The sequence below is a fragment of the Periophthalmus magnuspinnatus genome, chromosome 6 (assembly GCF_009829125.3).
Source record: "Periophthalmus magnuspinnatus isolate fPerMag1 chromosome 6, fPerMag1.2.pri, whole genome shotgun sequence".
Classification (NCBI taxonomy): domain Eukaryota; kingdom Metazoa; phylum Chordata; class Actinopteri; order Gobiiformes; family Gobiidae; genus Periophthalmus; species Periophthalmus magnuspinnatus.
The window spans coordinates 23,627,701-23,648,008 of NC_047131.1; the positions used below are offsets into that span (position 1 = coordinate 23,627,701).

At 37.9% G+C, this 20,308-nt stretch overlaps 1 protein-coding gene across 3 annotated transcripts in view; it reads right to left on the reverse strand.

Annotated features, from left to right (window-relative positions):
- The window catches only part of LOC117371878 (polypeptide N-acetylgalactosaminyltransferase 18-like), a 123,377-nt gene that overhangs the window by 19,535 nt on the left and 83,534 nt on the right, over positions 1-20,308 (reverse strand). For 2 of the 3 annotated variants that reach the window (XM_033967555.2, XM_055222581.1), the window contains 5 exons: positions 18,911-19,108; positions 17,689-17,803; positions 12,396-12,581; positions 11,280-11,417; positions 1,488-1,583 (listed from right to left, as the gene is read on the reverse strand). In XM_033967555.2, coding sequence (XP_033823446.2) covers positions 1,488-1,583; positions 11,280-11,417; positions 12,396-12,581; positions 17,689-17,803; positions 18,911-19,108 — 733 coding nt within the window. The remainder of the gene's footprint in view (positions 1-1,487; positions 1,584-11,279; positions 11,418-12,395; positions 12,582-17,688; positions 17,804-18,910; positions 19,109-20,308) is intronic. The other variant, XM_055222582.1, reaches the window with a different exon arrangement.

Sequence of the window (20,308 nt, forward strand, 5' to 3'; positions counted from 1 at the left end):
TGACACAACCAGTAGGTACTCTAAAAAGGTCTATTCACGCTAAAGGGTATTGATGAATAATCTATAGTGTGAGACGGCTATCAATACTGGCCTGTCAGGCATTTGTACAGTAGCCTACATAACCATAAACCTCTAGCCGTGTAAATGTACTATATACACATATGGTGAAGTCAACACACAGCAAAACTAAATAAAAATACAGATTTAAACAATAATTCAACTCCTCAACATCCAATTTGAAAGATAAGACTTTGAGTTTTGGGGAAATTATTCAGCGGAAGTCAGAACCTCCATTTTTTATTCAAAGAGGACTTCTGTAAATGAATTGTTGTTTACAAGTTTTAGTATCTAGTGCATTTTGCACTAGATACTAAAATATAACATTGTTCTGTTAAACAGAGAAGTCAGACAAACTTATTGTTACACACGAAAGCTGTTTTGAGCCTACATTGATTAGTTTAATATTGTTACATCATGTCATTCATTCATTTTTTTCCACTTTATCCGGGCCCGGGTCATGCAGTCTGAGCAGGGTGGCCCTACCTTCCCCCTCCTCAAACACCTCCTTCACCTCTTCTGGGGGAATCCCGAGGCATTCCCAGGCCACAGGAGACACATTGTCCCTCCAGTATGTCCTGGGTCTTTCCTGGGGTCTCCTCCCAGCGGGACATGCCCAGAACACCTCCGTAGTGAGGCGTCCAGGAGGCATCCGGAAAAGATGCCCGAGCCTCCTCTCAACATGGAGGCTCTACTCTGAGCTCCTCCTGCGTGACTAAGCTCCTCACCTTATCTCTAAGGGAGCACCCAGTCACCCCGCGGAGGAAACTCAATTCGACCGCTTTTATCTGTGATCTTGTCCTTTCGGTCATTACCCAAAGCTCATGACCATAGGTGAGAGTACAAACGTAGATTGAACGGTAAATTGAGAGCTTTGCCTTTTGACTCAGCTCCTTCTTTACCACAACAGTCCAATACAGCAACCGCATCACTGCAGACACTGCCCCGATCCACCTGTCCATCTCACGCTCCATCCTTCCCTCACTCATGAACAAGACCCCGAGATACTTGAACTCCACTTGAGGCAAAGACTCTCCATGCCTCCAAATGTAATTCTCAATCATGTGAAAGATGGGTGGGGTACCACCAAAGGGTTTGTGAGAGCAGGAACGAGTTAGACAAATTGAAATACCTGCCGCCCCTTTTTCATGGTTTGAAAATGGTTTAAAACAGCTTTAGAACTAATGTCAGCTTTAGCCCATAGGCACAAGTGACTAATACCTATAAAATCCTCTATAAGTGTCTGGCACCTCTTATCCATCATCCCTCAACACACACATGTTCAATTCCCGTACATGTTTACTCTACACAACAGAAGTAGCAGTCTGTTTGCAATACCGTACATGCAAAGCCAGGTAGCAGCCTCTTTGTGTAAATATGTTTTTATCTTGGATTTCTTGTGAAAACTAGACTACAGGTTTTGCACTGACCTGAGGTGTCATGCCGTGGCACAGGTACATGATGGGAACATTTTCTGAGTCAGGTCCTTGGTCCAAACACAGATCGTCCCTCAGGCTGTTCTTCAACTGTGAAACCAAGAGGAATAATACATTAGAGTTTAAGGGGAAATTCAGATTAGCATCAGTTAGTATTAGATGACAAACACAAACAGATTGAACCATCAGTGTACGAAGACACTAGGAGCAAGTCATGTCAACAGGCATTTGCCCAAGGACACAATATGCACTTGTGGGGAAATGGAGTCAAACCGCCAAATTGTGCTCAGGTTGTCCTCAGGTCACTTAATAAATAGACAAATATATTTCTAACTGAGCAAGAAAACACCCCAAATTACAATGAAAGATGTGCACCGTGCAAGCATGGCTCTATACGAGATGGAGGACAGTAGTCAGAGCCACCTTTTATCTTTTTGCAATCTGGAGCCAATTTGATTTTGGCCTCATGGGGCAGAACTGATCAATGCAGAATAAATGAAAATCGGATGGCCACTTAGCCACACCTTCAGAAAGAGTGAGGTTCTGAACTATGACACTATAGTTTGAAAAGTGAAGAATAATGCTCCAGATGACATACAACTTCCATTTCAAAACCAATGTCAATTATAGACAATATTGTAAAGATCTGATATTTTGTGTTTCCCTCAGAGTTGACACCTTTCGTTGTTCTTGTAACATTAACTGTGTTGTTGTTAATGTAATTGTATTGGTATGTGAGATTTGGTTGCTATGCCGACAAGTTGATGTAAAGGTTTTATTTGTCAATCACTGGTTTGTTTTGGAGACTGGCTCTAGTGAGTTGAGACTGCTGTTGTTTTGCACTTGTTTTGGCGTGGGTTATGGCCTACAGTAGCCCTTGTGTTCAGAAAATAAACAACCAAAAGAAATCCGGCGTGTTTCCTTAAACCAGAACACAACAATATAAATTAATTGTTTTAACATGGAACTGACACAAATGATTAAAAGTTTGTGACATTGAGTGGCTACATTTTTAAACACAAGTGTTTATATTATTGAAATGTTTCTCAACTAAAAAAAAAATGTTAATAGGCAACCCACACACAAAAAAAGATAAAGTACACTCTGTGAGGAAGTCTCTCAGTTTGACTAATGCTTGTTGTTTAGGGAAGTTAATGTCAGTAATAGCATTCAGAGCATATTCTATTGAGCCGTCCTGTCCCTCGGCCTCCTGTGTCTGTACAATATTAATTACTCCATTATGACAGAGAGCTCTGTTTGTGCCACTAAACTGAAGAGTAATGGAAGCACTGCCGGATAATTACCACTCACGGCACAAAGTCACACAAACGCATCAAGTAACCTTCACCTGCCGAGACCATTTGCGATACAAGAGAGCAAGTTTTCAGATCACAGCTCATATTTTCCCTTTGGCTCAGATCCACAAGTCATTAAGACTAAAAATCAGCAAAAACAGAAACACTGCGATAGGGATGTAAGATGAATCACAATCGGATCGAAATTTGAATGGACGCAATTAGAAAACTGCAAAGGCTGCAGCTTTTTAAGAGCCATCATTCCCTCCACAAATAACAAAATATCCTGTCTTATTCTGCAAAAAACTGCTAAACCTGCAGTTTAGATGGGTTCAAACGCGGTCGATGTTGGACTTTGGCGTCACAATTATCATGCCCAAAATAATAGCGATTAATGATTTATCGCGATAATTATTTAAGTTACTGACAGTTTAAAAATGTTCTGGATATGAATAATTACAATTTTAATGTTATGACAATGTTACATATTTAAACAAACAACAATGGACGAGTAAGGTTTTTTCTGCACAGTCTGATGATGTAATGATGATTATCTCCCTTGGCAATTTTCACAATTATATAAACTGTCCTACGAAGGATTATTGTCTACCATTTTTATCATAATAGACAATATCATTATTTATTGACCCCTCCCTGGGTAAAACATGTCCTGAAATGTGCTTCTTCAAAAAAATCCAAATCAAATAAAAATCAAAAAGACTTTATCTATCCCCAATCGGAAATTCAGATCTGATCAGAATGTAGATCTCTTCAAATCTTCATCTGCCATAAACCTCCTTATTGTAAAGTCTTATGGCATTCGCGAAGAAGATCTTGGGACGTTCTCGTTCCTGCAGCTCACTGATCTCAGACTCAAAGTGTCTGCTCACTGTTGTTTAAAAGCTGAATTCAGGGGATGGTCCATGTTGTTCAGTGTAGCATCCATCCTGTTGAGTTGTTCCACTACCTCAACCAGAGCCTCTAAACTGCTTCCTATAGTTGAACCAGCCCTCTCTTTTCGTTTTTCTAGTCTCCTCAGATCTCTTTTTCTGAGACTGCCCCCCCATAGCATAAAAAACAGAGTTAGCCATTACCGCCATCTGCAGCTGTTTATTGTTGCATTAAAAGACCTTAGCTTTCTTAGCAAATATAGCCGACATTTGTTCTTTGGCATATTCTTGTAACTGTTTGTCAGTTCATGTTTCAGTCAGTTTAAAATGTGAACTTTGAAAAGAATCCTACTATTAAAACATAAATTGCAAATCTAACCACAATGCTCATTAGATATTATCCCCAAATCGTTCAGCCCTTTTGCGATTTGCCTGCTTCTAGACTGGAGCCTCGTATAAAAGGCCCAGACTACAGCTGTTACATGTTTTTTCATTATTTATTTTTAGATTGAATTTTGATCAAAACACAGATGCAACTAGATTTTTAAGAATTAATAGCCAGATGTAGTTTTATTTATCAATGCTACAAAGAAGAATAAGACTGCATGTGTTCATTTTAGACAAATATATTTTATCACAGATCTGTCAACATAATATTTTTGCTGAGGAAAAATAAATTAAAACTAAATTAATAGAAATTGAAGAGAATGGCAAAAACAGATATCACCGTTTTGAAAAAGTGTTTTTCTGTATAGTGGATTTGATCAACGAGGGATGGGATTACATTTTGATAGCAGTTACTATAATAAGAGAAAACTGAAAGCCTCCAATGTCTTTTTCAAATGACACTTTTGTTTTTTTCCTTTTTACAAATAAACTCTTCAATTATCGATGACCAAAACTGATCTAAAATCAAAGGATTTTTGACACTTTGAAATATAAATAAGATTGAACAGAAGGGATAAGTTTGTACAAATCCAAGCATCTATGAAACTATTTGAATTTCATTTTTCCATTTCCATCAGAGAGGCCCATAAAACAGCAATTTGATGATTCATTCGTGTATCACTGAATGCGTTTTCTTGACAGTATTCAGTACTGACTACACAGTACAACAGTAAGTAATGTAATCATATGACACTTACATTTCTCAAAAGCACAGCATGTTCTCGAATAAACAGCCATGCTTTGTACCGTTGTTTCTTTGATGCATTCAGAAGGCCACAAGGAAATAAAGTTGAATATAAAAATGCAATAAAAGTAATGTGTTGTGCGAGTGTTCAGTGGATGTGAATCATAGAAACAGGAGCACTTAAGGAAATGACCAGTTTCTTGTAGACCATCAACTGGGGCTAATCAGAGACAAAGGCAGTGACGTCAAAGGACTCTCAGGATGGTGTTTATACTGAGGAAAAGTAATAGAAAAGTGTAGGTGAGCAATTTAAAACAGATAATTATACCTAAAAGCAATAGCAAGTAAGATAATGCATTTCTAACTTTTTATATAACCTTTTATCCCTTTTTATATTAAAATGTTTTAACCCTCTGTCTTCATAGCACAACTTAAATTGCAGCCATAACAAGCCATGTGTGTATAAACTAAAATCATTTTGCTTGACATGCTTTGACATTTTTGTTTTGTTTACATTTTCCAATATCACATTTATTTAATTACACATAGATTGTGTGACTAAATAAAATAAATGAAAGCAAACACTATTCTAAGCATGTCGCAGCATCATCCTTTATGATGAAAAGTATCTCGTCTTAATCCGACTGTATTTTCATCCAAATCTGTTCTCTTAATTTTTCAGCAAACTCACCGAGATTTTAGACAACTGGTTTTGCTTATTTTATGTAAATTAAAGTCATTTGACAAAAAGATTTTGTCCACCCACCTGTTCCACCTCCATGTCTAGAGCACCTCTCCTTTGCCTCCTCTACAGTCACATCACATCGAGTGCTGTGGGCGTTTCAACACAAATAGCTGATTTACTCCAGAGGCCAGAGCCCAGCCTATTCCACAATATCTCAGCGCCTGTCACACTTCTTACAGCCGTTCAATAATCTGATAAAGCACAGGGCCCAGGGAGAGGCCTGTATTCTCTCTAGGCCCTTCTTCACTGAGGTCAGGTGGAGCTGCTGCCAGGGGCTGGCACTGGCCAGGGGCTGAGAGTTATAGCAACTTTGTGCTCAACAAATGAGACTGTTGTTGAATAACTGAAAGTATTAAGCCTTGTGACATACCAAAACTAAACACCTGTCCCAGATCTAATGCAAAAAATAGCCACTACACACTGATTACAGGAAAAGTAATAATAATACTGTATAGGGCTAAATCAATAATTTATAATCTATTAAACCAAAAGCTAAAGATATTTGACAGATAAACCTACTCAAATCTGAGTCCCACACTGATACACATTCCTCAAAAATATCATTTTGTTTAGATTTTTTAGATCCACACCAATAACTACTCAATTACTAAATTTGTTTTGTCTTAGTTTGTTAAGCTGATACATATAACCCTTGCAGCACACAATGCACAACTTTGTCTGGTTGTCCAAACAGTAAAACATTTAGCACTGAGTATGTAAGCATAAAGCCAACCCATGCAACAGACAAATGAACACATCTATACTAAAAACACACTATTGATACAAATCAAAGTATTTCACAAATTCCCATTAATGCAGGAGGGCCATAGTCTGTTATAGAGGTGAGCTCTGACTAACTACTGTTTCTCACATTCATTCAATATGGATTATGTGACAGCCTTAACAAAAAGTGCATTTCTTTGGACAAAGGGTGAAGATCTGGGCTCTTTGTAAATGAAAAAAGAAACAGACCGATTTTTATTTATATTACTTCACAAACTATACTTCATAAGACAATAAATGACTTCAAGTTGCAATGCAAGATATTAGAACATTCAAATATCAGAGCATATTCATAGTCAAAGATTCATATATAACATTAACTCTAGTGGAGTTAGATGTTACTAATAAATGCGTTAAGTTTCCAATAGAAGTCATCAACCGTCCAATTAAGTGCAAATGTACATTGTCACAAATGTGACTATTACGCCTAATTACTTCCCCAATTTCATTAAATACTGACACTGCCTTGGGGGAAAGTGAAAAACAAACTCATAATATGCTGATAAACTAAAATTGCATCTTGTTTTTATTGCTCAAAACAGATGAAAAAACATACATTCTTATTTTAAGCCGGGTCGCCTCTCCTCAGATCGAACCTGTAACTTTACTAATACTTAATTTAACAGAGATGTATGTACTGTAACATGCTCTAAGTAATGATATGCCACCTGCTTGTCTCCATGGTAATGTTATTATTTTACCTGGAACGTATCACTGTATGGCATTAAATGTATCTATTTTACCTTTATTCACTTGTTTTTTGCTCAAAATAAAACATACATTCTTAATGTAAGCCAGATCGCCTCTCCACAGATTGGACCTGTAACTTTGCCTGGTAGCATCACCTGTTTGTCTCCAAGTTTAATGCTACACTGTGAATAATACAGATGAAGCAATAACAACCCCATGCAGACAGGTAGGTGTCTCCTCCCTCCACCAGAAATATGACATAGTGCACCTTTAAGACATTACACAAGTTTGGACCCCTCCGGTCAGGTGGAACAGAAGCAGTTGTTCAAAAACCAAAGTGAATCTCATGTAATACTTGAAAGCCTCTCTCATCCCCACAGTGCTTTTGATGGGTGTTTGGCTGGTTTGAAGCTGAGGCCCCTCTGTGTGCCGAATACGTCACAGCAGTGCTGTTTGTCTGTCTGAGTTTGTTTGTGTCAGATATGTAAACTTCAAATTTGCATATCTCAAATGTCACTGTGGCAGAGTGGGCCCCGCACATGCTCAGTCAACAAATGACCGTAGCAAAGTAATATTCATTCAGAGCCGAGCGGCCCTGGCTGGAGTGTTTATCCAACAACAACCACAAGAGCCTGTTATCTCAGCAGCGCTAGCGTTGTGGTACCGGACTACTACTGCAAACTCATGGAGCCAGTAAGTAGGGGGTAAAGATCTCAAGTCAGTTTTGTAACTGTTGTCACTGCTCAAAGTTGTTCAAGTTTAGTGTTATGGGCATGTGTAAGACACAAAAAAGACAAACTTTCATCTTGTTTCCATTTTAGACTTGCTCTTGTTATTAAAACTGTATATTTATCTGGACATGGATTAAATACCGTAAATTTCGGACTACAGAGCACACCTCAATATAAGCCGCACCAGCTAAATTTGAAGAGAAAATCAATTTTGTACATATATAAGCCGCACCTGAATATAAGCCGCAGGTTTTCATATTGTAACATGAGATATTTACACAGAAAGACGGTGCACCGACACGCTTTTTTTTAAACTGTGCCTGAAAATTGGCACCAACACGACATCAACACGGGATGAACACATCTGCAGGTTTAGAAAATAAAGCTGCAACACCACGGAAAATCTGCTTTTATTTCCTCTGAAAACTTTTGTCGTCTTTTTACATTGACCAAGTTGGATTCATTGATGTCGAGCTTACGTCCAGTGCCTCTATTTCAGGGGTCGGCAACCCGCGGCTCCGGAGCCGCATGCGCCTCTTTCAGCCTTATACTGCGGCTCTGCGTGGCTGAAGTGTATTTTATTTGTGTTCGCTCTTTTTTGTTGTAGTTTAAATTGGAAGATTATTATGATCTTAAAATAAAATTATATTTTCTTATTTTTCGTTGCTCAAAATAAGCGTCACACTCGCGGAACAATGTTCAAAACAAACACCGCTCACAGTCCTGCGTAAAGAGCCCTGATTTTCAGACGCTGTGCACACAGGGGTCAGGAGCAAATTTCGCCCGTCCCTAATGACACACTAATAAGCTCGTCCGTAGATGTATCATGAAAATCCTGCTGGAAATCGCCACAGAAATCTATTTGATGTAGTAGCAAGTATATTATCTGCTCTTGTCTCCGCGGTGACGTATCACGTATAACACATCAGACACGACGCCCAAAAGTAGAGCCACAAGCGAGTGAAAATGAGCCAAAACAAAAGTCTTTGGAGAGCTTTTAACAAAGGGGAAAAGGACAACTGAGGAGCCAGAAGAGGAGACTACGACCTCCAAGAAAAAGAAAGATAAATTTAACAGACAATGCCTACTTAAAATCTGGGTTTGTTGCTACAGGTGACTCTCACGCGCAGAGTCCGCTCTGCGTAACATGCGGGAAAAGCAAATAAGGCAATGAAACCTTCAAAACTGCTTTGGCACATGGAGACTAAGCACCTGGGATTAAATGATATGCTTTTAGAGTTTTTTTTTTATTTTTTTTTTTAAAGAAACTGCGGAGCAGAGTAGACATAATCACATAATCAGCGCGATGCATGATGCAGCGGTTTGGTGAGATGTATTTTTTTAATGCACTTAAGTTGTTTTTGCCATATTTATCTGCCAGCCTTGTCCGTGAAAATAAAACCTACATTATTCCGTTATATTATTATTATACACAGTGTTATCTTCATTTTAGATGTCAAAAAGTATTTGCGGCTCCCAGTGTTTTATTTTACGTGGAAAGTGGGTCCAAATGGCTCTTTGCGTGTTACAGGCCGACCCCTGCTCTGTTTCCTTCTTTATCTTAAAAACTGCATCATGTCCATTTCATGATGCGCAAAATGATCGTTCAAAATCAAAACTAGTGAATTCTTCAGAGCAGAATCTTTCCCCACGTCTGTCTCACTTTTACGTTTACAGCTAGAGAGCACCTCCCAGGGGCTGTTATCCAGTAAAAATTCCATAAATAAGCCGCACTGCTGTATAGGCCGCAGGGTTCAAAGCGTGGAAAAAAAGTAGCGGCTTATAATCCGAAATTTACGGTAATCATCTTCCTCAAAGCAAGCAGTGAACTGGACCTTCAAAAGAACACACAGACTAATCCTCCAGCTAGGTACTCTGTCTCAACAATGCAACATTGTTACTTAAGGTTAAAACGATGATGCCCTTGCTGCCGATTATACTCAAAGTTTTTTTTGGTTCAGCTACAATTACCTACTGTGCACTTAAAAATTCTTAATAAATAGCAACAACACTTGACAAAATGAAGGCAAGGACCTTGTTAAAAAAATTAAGTAAGTAATATTTTCTTGTTTAGGTACATCCAAGTGGTCAAACCTAAAATCTTGATGACATTTGAAAAGTATGCATTTTAAACGTAAGGCTTAAAAGACTTTTTCCATCCATATTTCTGTGGAGTCACACTTGTCATTGCCGAGGACACAAATGCACCTGCTCAGGTTCGGGTCTTAAAGGTTGGAATGAGCCCAGAATCCAAAATCTCTAAAATGAAAGGCCCAAACGATTAGTGCCGAGTCCAGGCCAAGGAGAAGTCATTTGTGTGTCTCTATCAGCAAACGCAGTGAAAGTGCCCGTTCATTTTGCTCAGCTTTCACCAGATTACTGTCATTTTTCAATGATGTTAAACCCTCAATCCACAGAGCTGGAGAGATACAACAGCTCTTAAAGGCAGATTTTTAGAGAGAGCATCCCTTCTCTCTCTCACAGCTATGAAGGGATGCCCTTTCTAAAAATCTGGTACACAATAAAACCACACGGTGAAGGCAACGGTAAGTCAAGCTAAACATGCTTAGAGAGGTAATGAAAGTTTTTAAGCTGCGCAAAACTAGACTCAACTCCTAGGACTCTAAAAGCTATAAGAACAAACTGGCCCTGTCCCTTTTTAAGTGAAGTGATGAATCCAGAATATTAAATCATCTAGTGAGATGTAACATTTTATCTCCCTATCACTTCATTTTTCATGTATGTATTAGTAGCAGGGATAATGGGCAAATATAAAGTTTTTTTAACCACATTTAGTAGAAATCACTTGTACTATATCACAAGTACGGTCATGCTAATATAATGCCAGAAACATGTGGAAAAATATACTGCCAAACATCACCCCAATCAATAAATATATTATACCAACTATAGATGATGATGATGATGATTCTTTATTGGTTATGCAACATATAGTTACAAGCTAAAATAGAAATGTCTGTATTGACGCAGTGATGGCAGCGTAGCAGAGATTAGCCATGTTTGTGAAGTGGTTTGTTTAGAACAGGCAAGCAACAGTACACAGGACTCACATAATTCATTTGGAAAAACTTATGAGCATTTAAGACTGCATTATAACTGTGTATAACAAAAAGGGAATTTAAAGAAATTGTTAAGGACAAGTAACAATACAAAAATGAGCAAGCATTACGCAGAGCAAATCCTCTTTGTCTGCATAACCTTCACTAATTACGAATGGGCCTTTGAAACTACAGCAGTCTTTTGGATCTGTAGTGAGGCACAGCACACATGCGCACACTTCTCCAGAGCAGTCACACAGAGACATTCGCTAAGGATAAGGTTAAAACACTGTGTTGAACTTGTTACCATTTCATAATTGATTTAAATATAGTCATGTGGGGGTTTGTGTTTCTATTAAACCCATTGTGTATGAAGGAGGTTTTCAGATACAGGTTTATGATGAGTGTGGCTTTAGTGCCAACATCCTGCTACAAATGTGAAGGAAAAAGATGGAACTGACCACTCCATAGGCCACTGTGTCACTGTAGGACCGCAGCTCAGGGTAGATGTTGGACAGGAACCAGCTGAACGGGCGACACTGCAGTCTGGAGCGCAGGGTCTTCCTCTCTGAAATGTCCCCAATGTCAATCCCTGAGTTCTGACAAACACACAAACAATTCATTATATTGAACATTTTACTTAATATTAATGTAATTATTCAACCTAGCATTGCTGTGGAATAATAATGAAACATGTTGCATGTGTTAATTTCACTCCTTAAATTATCGTTCAGTAATATAATATTGATAGTAACCTTTAACTAGAACATGTGACTGTCATGTGATGATTGATGCATGTTAAGATCTAGTGAGCACCCCATGTACAGCCCACACTGTACATTTGTATTTGTATATCAAAGTGTATATTATTATTTTAATGCATGCCCTTATTTTTATTTTATCATAGTTTATATTATTATGCTTTGTTTAATGTTGCACCATAATGCTGAAGCAGGTTCCTAGTTTGTGGATTTTGTCCACCGACAACGGCAATAAAACTGATTCTGATTTTGAAGCTTCAGGCCAACAGGAATTATGCTGCTGTTCTGAACATGAGGGGATCTTGTCCAAGTGCATCTTATAAATTGAAATATTAGGATAAAAGACATGTTTGTTATGATGATGTCAGCCTTAATCTTCTATACTGGAGATATTTTTGAAATAAACTCATTCCACTTTGAAACAACAGACATTCATGCAGTGATCAAATTTCACCTTTGTTTCAGATAACAGGACTTTTCTGCACCTCAGTAAACACTTGGAATACTTTTCAAAATCTACAGCTCATAAATATTTGCATCTATGCAGTATAAAACAGTCAAAAATGAAAGAGAACAATTAATTTGCATTTTCAACAGAGACTGGACTTAAAATATTGGTTGTCTTTGTTACTCTGCACTATATTTATTTCATTTCAGTTTTGCATTTGGACCAGTTGCTAGGCAATGCATGAACAAACTCCCACACATGAACTGCTCTTTCACCAAGGTCTTTTAATTTCATTCAGTCTAATGGCTAAGCTCAGAGTTCCCACAAACAAAGTTAATTTGGTTATTTATTTGTTAGCACATAGTTACCTGCAGGGGCACGTTCCAGGCCATGTAGACGTGGCTCTTGTACTGGTCCATCCACACCTCGGCCACCCTCAGCGCGTTGCGTCTCACGTGGAGGGTCAGGTTCTGTGTGTAGGGTTTGTGGGCGCGCTCAATGTGGGCAATTCTGGAGCAGGGCAGGACCTCCACACTCCCCCCGCACTGCCACACCTGGACACAAACAATTCAGACAAAAGATTCAGTCTAATTAGGAGTGGAATGCAGTGTTTTAATAATAAAATATTGCATTGAGGGGGTGTGAGCGTTATAACTTTTTAATTTAACTTTAAATAAACATAATTTCTTATCTTATATATATATATATATATATATATACAAACAAAATTGAAACCTGCTTTTGTTTTAGTCTATAATTTAGCTAAAAGTTACAGAATGGGGCTTTAACTCATTCTACTTGCTAAGTCCACTTTTCAATAGTTTAAGTTTTATTGTATTAGTATGTGATCACATGATAATATTGTTTGGTATGGTACTTTGGAATGCATTTACCGCTTTTGGAAACATATTTTAAAGTAGTACATAGACAAACAAGTACAAAAATAGTTGTGTTGCTTCAGCTGTGGCGAAGGCATTTTTTCTGCATGTCATTCATTTAAACTTTATTTATGTAGCCATAGTAAGATGTGAGACTAAAACTGACAGTACAATTGGTCACAAAGTCTTAACTTTTCTACAGTAGCTAATAAACAAAGTTACTTCTAGTTGTAGAGCAGCACAGTGTTCTCAGCACTAACTGCACACTCTTCACTGTTGAGTGCGTAAAATCCCAGCTCAAGTTTGTGCAGCCGCCTCAGAGTATCGCAGCAAACACGCACATGCTGAATATGCCGTTATAGACAGACACACATCTGTTTTGTGTGTTTTGTGTAATCCTGTGTCCTCTGGCTTCATCCCTGTTCACAGTGGAACGGTGGCATTGGGCCCAGCCAGGAGCCTAGCAAACACTACACACAAAATCCTGACCGCGCTACCCAAAAATACCTCTGCGCCCGCCATACAGGATTAAGGGCCCGCTATTCTTCGAGCGTAGCCGTGTGTGGAGCAGGTGGGTGTGCAGGGGAGATACAGGCGGAGATGAAAGAGCAGCAGATTTAGAAAGAAACCGAACAGAAAAGTGACAGGGAGAGAGCAGAATGATGAATTGTGAGCCATACAGAAAAATACAATATGTCGAGCAGAACAGGAGACAAAAAGGAAGCATCCCTTTTGTTCCAGCTCAAATCAATTCTACCATTGTTCCAGAAATAATATGGTTATGTGGGGATTTTCGATAACGCTCAAGCATTTGTGTCCATTTAGGGTGAGTCGTTAAAAGTGAGGGCAATTTGTTGAACAGTGAAAAGTTCAAAGGTAGCAAGTGCACTCAGTCACTTGGAGAAAAAAATCACTTTGCCGACAATTGAATGGGCTGAGATACAGACTACACTGATGGATATGGGAGCATTAGTGATTTAAGAAAACTATGAACTGAAGTAACCTCCATCCAGTTCTTGAGGAACAAAGTTCCTGACCAATTCAATCACTCACTAGTGCCTTGAGGCTAGATTTATATCTCAAAAGTTTGGAAATGTAATTTACAAATGTAATCAAGCATTGCCTGATACATTTTCTATCTCTAACAGTAGTCTAGTCTTGTGTTCTGCACATACATCTTTAAATGTGAAACTAGTCATATGATGGATCCCTTGTCCATAAACAAACCAGTGGATCCAACCAGCCTTTATCCTGGTTGCATTGGTACATGATTAATGATAATTCATCTTAACCACAGGCTATCTTTGATAGAACCTAAAACACAAGCCTAAAATAAAAAAGTAAGAATCTGTGTACAAGGAATGAATTACAGAGGCTCGTTCTCTGGGGGCACATTTTGTCAATGAATCATTGCTAATTTGCATATGTACTGATCTGTGTGATCACATTTACACATGTCAACTCAAAACTAATTTGCCAGTGCACTGATATAACATTTGTCAAAAAACTCACTTTTTCTTCTCATCTTGGTTTGGTGTCGCAAGATCTGGAACACAACCTGCAACTGTGGGATTTAGGAGGAATTCACACTAGAAAATGATTATGTGCCCCTTTCAGTTATAAAAGCCTTTAGTATGAGCAGGTTCATCTTTAGCTCATGCAAAATATTCAAAAGTACCACTTTGAAACCAGCCACATATATTAAGCATATTTCAGTGTTTTGACTTATGACCTCACTATAACGTGGTTCAACTTTCACGGCCGCGCTGTTTTGTGGATTTTTTTAGTGCAGTTTTTTTTTTACAGCGTATAAACGTGCATTGTGTTCTGCGTCCTGATAGGCTAAGGGACTGTAGGCCATTGTCCATCAGTCTCCTCCGTGCCGTGACTCCTGTACAGTACAGAATGCGTTCAGCCAAATTTACATAAAATGTTGGATCTCAGTGAGTCTGAAGTGCTGTATGTTTTCTCGTTCTGCACTGACAAAGGCACCTACAAAGGTTTGAACTTTGAGAGTGTTTAAACAAGAGAAAAATGTAAAAAATATATTCCTATCTATATATTCCTGTCAGAGAACAGTGTATAACGTGTGTGGTGAGGGGTTTTACAGCTGCAAAACATATAGAATAATTGTAAAAAATAAAGCTAACTACTTTGCGGATTTCGCCTATTGCAGGTTATTTTTAGAATATAATAAACGAGGGACCACTGTATATCTGAGCATATCCACAGGCTAAACTGCAGAGTGCACAGGTCAGTGAGCAGATGCAGGGTTAGATGGTGTGGGTTATAAACTGGCGGTAGTAAACAGATAACCTGCTTAAACCAGCCTGAATAAGAAAACCTAACTTGACTTGATTACTGAGAAATGTCTTCTGGACCTACATTCTCAGAGGTGTGTGTGTATGTGTGTGTATGTGTGTGTATGTGTGTGGATGTGTAAAATAAAGGTTATGGTTATGAACAACAGCAGCCCAGCCTATGAGCCTATAATTAATTTGTGTCTGATAACCCTCCTGGTCAATAAACTCGGATGAAAAGGAAGACCATTCACATCTTATTTGAATGTCATTGTATATTAGTTATAAAATGCTCAAATTAATACAGTACCATTTTATACAGCAGGCATATGCTTGTCAGTGATTGTTGCTTTTGAAACAGCAATTTCCATCTTTTCAGACACCACATTTGGTTATTTGGATCATTTCTATTCATTCTTTAATTCATTTATCTTTATTTATCCAGGGAGAGCCCAATGAGAGTACTAGACTCTCTTTTTCATGAGAGCCCTGTTAAAATACAGAACAATACAAACAAAAACAAACAAAACAAATAACTACATAGGTCCATTTAAAACATTAAACACAGGGGCAGCTGTGATTATAAATGTTTATCACCAGGTTATTGAAATATCCTTGAAATATATTCCATTTTGGGGAAGCAAAATCACCAAAAACATTTTTCCCCCATTTCAGTTCTAGTGCGGCCAATTTTGAGACATAGACAATCATGAGATCTTGTATTTAAAGTTCCCATATCACAACAAGAAAGTGGGATTTTCAGGCAGTCTATCGAGTAGTCCCTGTAGTAGACACTGAATACAAATAAATTGTATACAGTGTTGTTCTCCTCTAGCAGATAATGTTTGCCAGCCTACTTTTTCATAAAGTGTAGAGTGATGGGTTTTAAATTCATCACCTGTTATGAAATGAGGGGCTGACTGAAAGAGCGTATCTAAAGGTTTTAAAGTAGAGAGTGAAGTCTGGAGGTGTATTATACCTCCATAATCCAGTAAGAAAGGTTGCTTGAACAATTTCTTTTCTGTAATTCAATGGGATACAATATTTGTTTCTGTAATAAAATGATAATTTACATTTTAAACTGTTACATAATTCCAAGATATGTATTTTAAAGGACAATGGGTTGGGTTTTGTCAAGCCAAAACCCAAGATATTTATAGGTGGTGACTCTTACAGGGTACATTTATTTACCCTTTAGTGTATAGAGATTTGTAGCTTGCACATTACTTAATTATTTTTGTTAGTTTTATTTGTATTCAGTGATAATGTAAGAATTCTGAGGGAACAGCATCATCTGCATATAAATGTATGAGGCTTTCTCTTATCAAAACCCAAATTAATATGGTAAAAAAGTAGCTAGGCCAAAATTCACCCTTGGGGCACTCCTTTGTTTAAAGTAAAAAATGTATATGTATATATATATATATATATATATATAAAACCCTATTTTCTATTTTGAAACCAATTACATGTCGCATTGTCAAATCCAACATGGTTCAAGAGGATTTTATAATCTATTGAATCAAAAGCTTTAGTTAAATCAATAAACTGTGCTACACAACCTTGTTTGTCACAAAGGAATGTGAAAATGTCATTTCAAACTTTTGTGGTTGCAGTGACAGTAGTATGGCCTTTTCTGAAACTCAATTGATAAGACTTCAAAATTGATCATTTATTTATTATGACAATTATTATCTTCCTATGATCTCTTAAACCTCACCTAACCTTTGCACCATAACCCTAAAAAGACATCTAATTGGCTCAGCCTAAGTTCAGCGGTAGAGCATCTGATTATCTTTGAAGGATAAAGAACACATTACAGGAGTGAGTGTGTGTTGGCAGTGAGTGTGGCCCATTAGTACTCCACTCACATGAGCTTGGTTCAATAGACGAGGAGGATAATCACTGATAAAAAGCCTTCTGTCACAGCAAAGGCCATTGTTTTTGCCCTTACTCAACATGTGCACTGTTCAAGGCAATTCTATTTAGTCAGTTAAGCCACAAGAAGGACAACAATTACACTTTTGAAAGGCTTGTTTTATCAAGGATGTCTGGAAAATGTGATCATTTCACTAAGCCACATTCACTTATCCCAGCACAGTTAATAGATCTGGTGTAATATTTTAGATAAATGATAGTGTTAAAACTGAGTACATATTACATTAGTGAAAGTTTGAAAACATGACTATGACTATACATATAAGAACACAGATGAGCTGTGATATTTAATTGCATGTCACTGTTGTTGTCATGGAACCAATAAAAATCTGGTCATAGCACGTTCAAATTTGAACAGATAATGTACACAGGAAGAAGAGACTATTCCATCTGGTCTGATCCAACCTCCAATATTTAGCTGCAGAAGTGTTTGGTGGTTTTCGTTGATGAAATACACACAATTTTTACAGGTATGACAAGCTAATCATAATGATATTTCTAATTCATATACTCTATATGTCCTAAAATAACTTCCTCTAACTTACCCTGATGCCCAATTCTACATTCTCTCCTCCGTATATCTCCATCCCCTCATCCAGTAGGCCAATCTCTCCAAAGTATTTCCGGTCAACGACAAAGCAGCCAATCAGGGCCGGACTTCTGAAAGCGAAGAGAAAAACAAACCATGAAGCCATGGAAACAATGAAAGGATTATAATGAATTTCAATATAATGCATGACAATACGAGGCTATAAATACTAAATGATTTTCATGGCACACATGCTGGTATAGTGGCCCGAGGATCTATTTTTCAAGTCGTCTCTCAACATAGGCCTTTTATGATAAGTCCATACAGTCTATTATACTTACAAATGACCTAGCTGTCAAAATTATGCCTCAGCTAGGAGCACAAATTCAGCACATTTTGGGAGTGAAAGTAAACAGATCTTTCATCAACATCAGTGAAAATAACTGGCATTAGCATTTATCCTGGCAGTTTCACACATCAATATGAAGAACTGGAATGTGGCAGGAACTGCTCTATTGCCTATGAATCCATGAGCTACAGGTTATATAAAAAGTACATGAACTGAAAATATATCCATTTAAGTTCTAAGTGTTGTTTTAGTGTAGATCCCAAACAATGTTTATATGCACACAGAATATATATGGGGATTGTCCACTTCCCTTAGCCTAGTACCAAAGATTTAAGAGGTCAATATATATTGTATTCTTAATCAAGATGCTTCAGCTACAATCCAGATGCCTTTGTCAATCTGAATATACTGGTGTAAGGAGCTAGAAATAATCCATTGGAAAACTCTTTGATCAGTGATAATCAAGGACTCATGGGTGTATGAGGAATTACACTGAAATCTTCCCCTAGCCAAGACTACACGCTTTTCCTATACTTTACAAAGACCTATAGAGTGAAACCCCCTGTCCGAGTTCCACAAAGATTAAAAAATCAGAGAAAGTTAAGCATAGTCCATTCATAACTACTCAATTATTCAAGACTGTAATTCTGAGGTGAAAGGATTTTTGCTCCACATGTACTACAAACTGATCGCTATGTTTGGAAAATCACTAAACTTGACACGGAAATAATTTTTCTTGAGAAGACCATCTTTTATAAATGGAGGGGATTCTTCTCAAAGGGATCTCGGCCATAAATGAAAACATATCATCTCATTAGGCTAAGTTCCAGTATTGCTTAACTCGACTGTCTTTTTATAACAGCAGTGTAATAGCGTAATCGAGGTGTACCTGATGGGTGCAGTCTGGTTGCGCTGGGTCCACCAGGACTTGGGAGGGTTGAGGTATCGACACCAGAGCTCCCAGTCAAAGCCCTGAGCAGACAGCGGGTACTCCTCAATCTCAAATGTATCGTATTTGATGTTGTCAAAAGAGGGAGACACCACCCGCGTCCGGTCCTCCTTTATCCGCTGAAGGATTGGTTCTGCCCTGGAGACATACAAACAGGAAACTAGATTAAATACCATCGTGCCTAGTCACTGTTGCGTTGTGATTTACTGCCATTTACCTTTATACTCAAGAGACACATTGGCATATTAGGAGAAACAATATCATGAAACTTATAGGTACACTATGTAACTTTTTTGGTGGAAGCTACCTGTTAGCATCCATGGATTTTACTGTTTTGACTAGGACGTTCCACAGTTTGGCGTTAAACATTTCTATTCAGCTATTTATTTCATTACAGGTGTTTTGTTTTATTGTGAGCATGGTCGTCTCTCCACAGATCTGGCCTTATAACTTGGCCTGGAGCCGTCACCTAGTTTGTTTCCATGGAGAGATATGCTTAGTGCCGTACTGTAAAACACTCTCAGTAAAAACAGGAACATCTGCATAGACGGCAGGCATGTGGCTTCTAAAAAATTACATAGTACAGTGGTCCCTCGCTATATTGCGGTTCACCTTTCACAGTCTTGCTGATTTTTTTTTAGATGCATGCTTTATTACAGTGTATAAACACGTGTGTTTTGCGTCCTGATTGGCTAAGGATCTGTAGACCATTGTCAACCAATCTCCTGTGTCCTGCTGTGTCTCGTGTACAGTACAGTCAAATTTACATAAATGTTTGATCGACACTACAGCAGAGCAGCGCCGGGACAAAGAGGCATAGTCAGAGGAACTGTGAAATACACATGAGTCACTATTAATTAGAGAGAAATGTGAGAAAATGTTAATGCCTGCCTGAGAAAAGTGTATAATGTGTGTGGTGAGGGGTTTTACAGCTGCAAAACATAATAATAATTAATAATTGTAAAAAATAAAGCTGACTACTTCTTGATTTTTTGCCTACAGTGTGTTATTTTTAGAACGTAACCCCCGTGATTGTTGTGTTTCATCTATCTACATTCAAACCTTTAAAATCTAAGTCAATTTAAATCCCATCAAAACACAATGAATTAAACAGAAAGATTAGTTTGCAACATCACTTGTCAACAAAAAAAAAAAAAAAGGATTAATACAGACAGTGCCAAAACAGCACTTTGATCACACACCGAGGCTTCATCAAAAGACAATCAACAATATTATAGTTGCAAATCCTTTTTATTAAGGCAATAAAAAGACCACTGAAGCTTGGAAAAACAAAGAGTAGAAGAATAATAACTTTACATTATGACACTTTTGGGACAC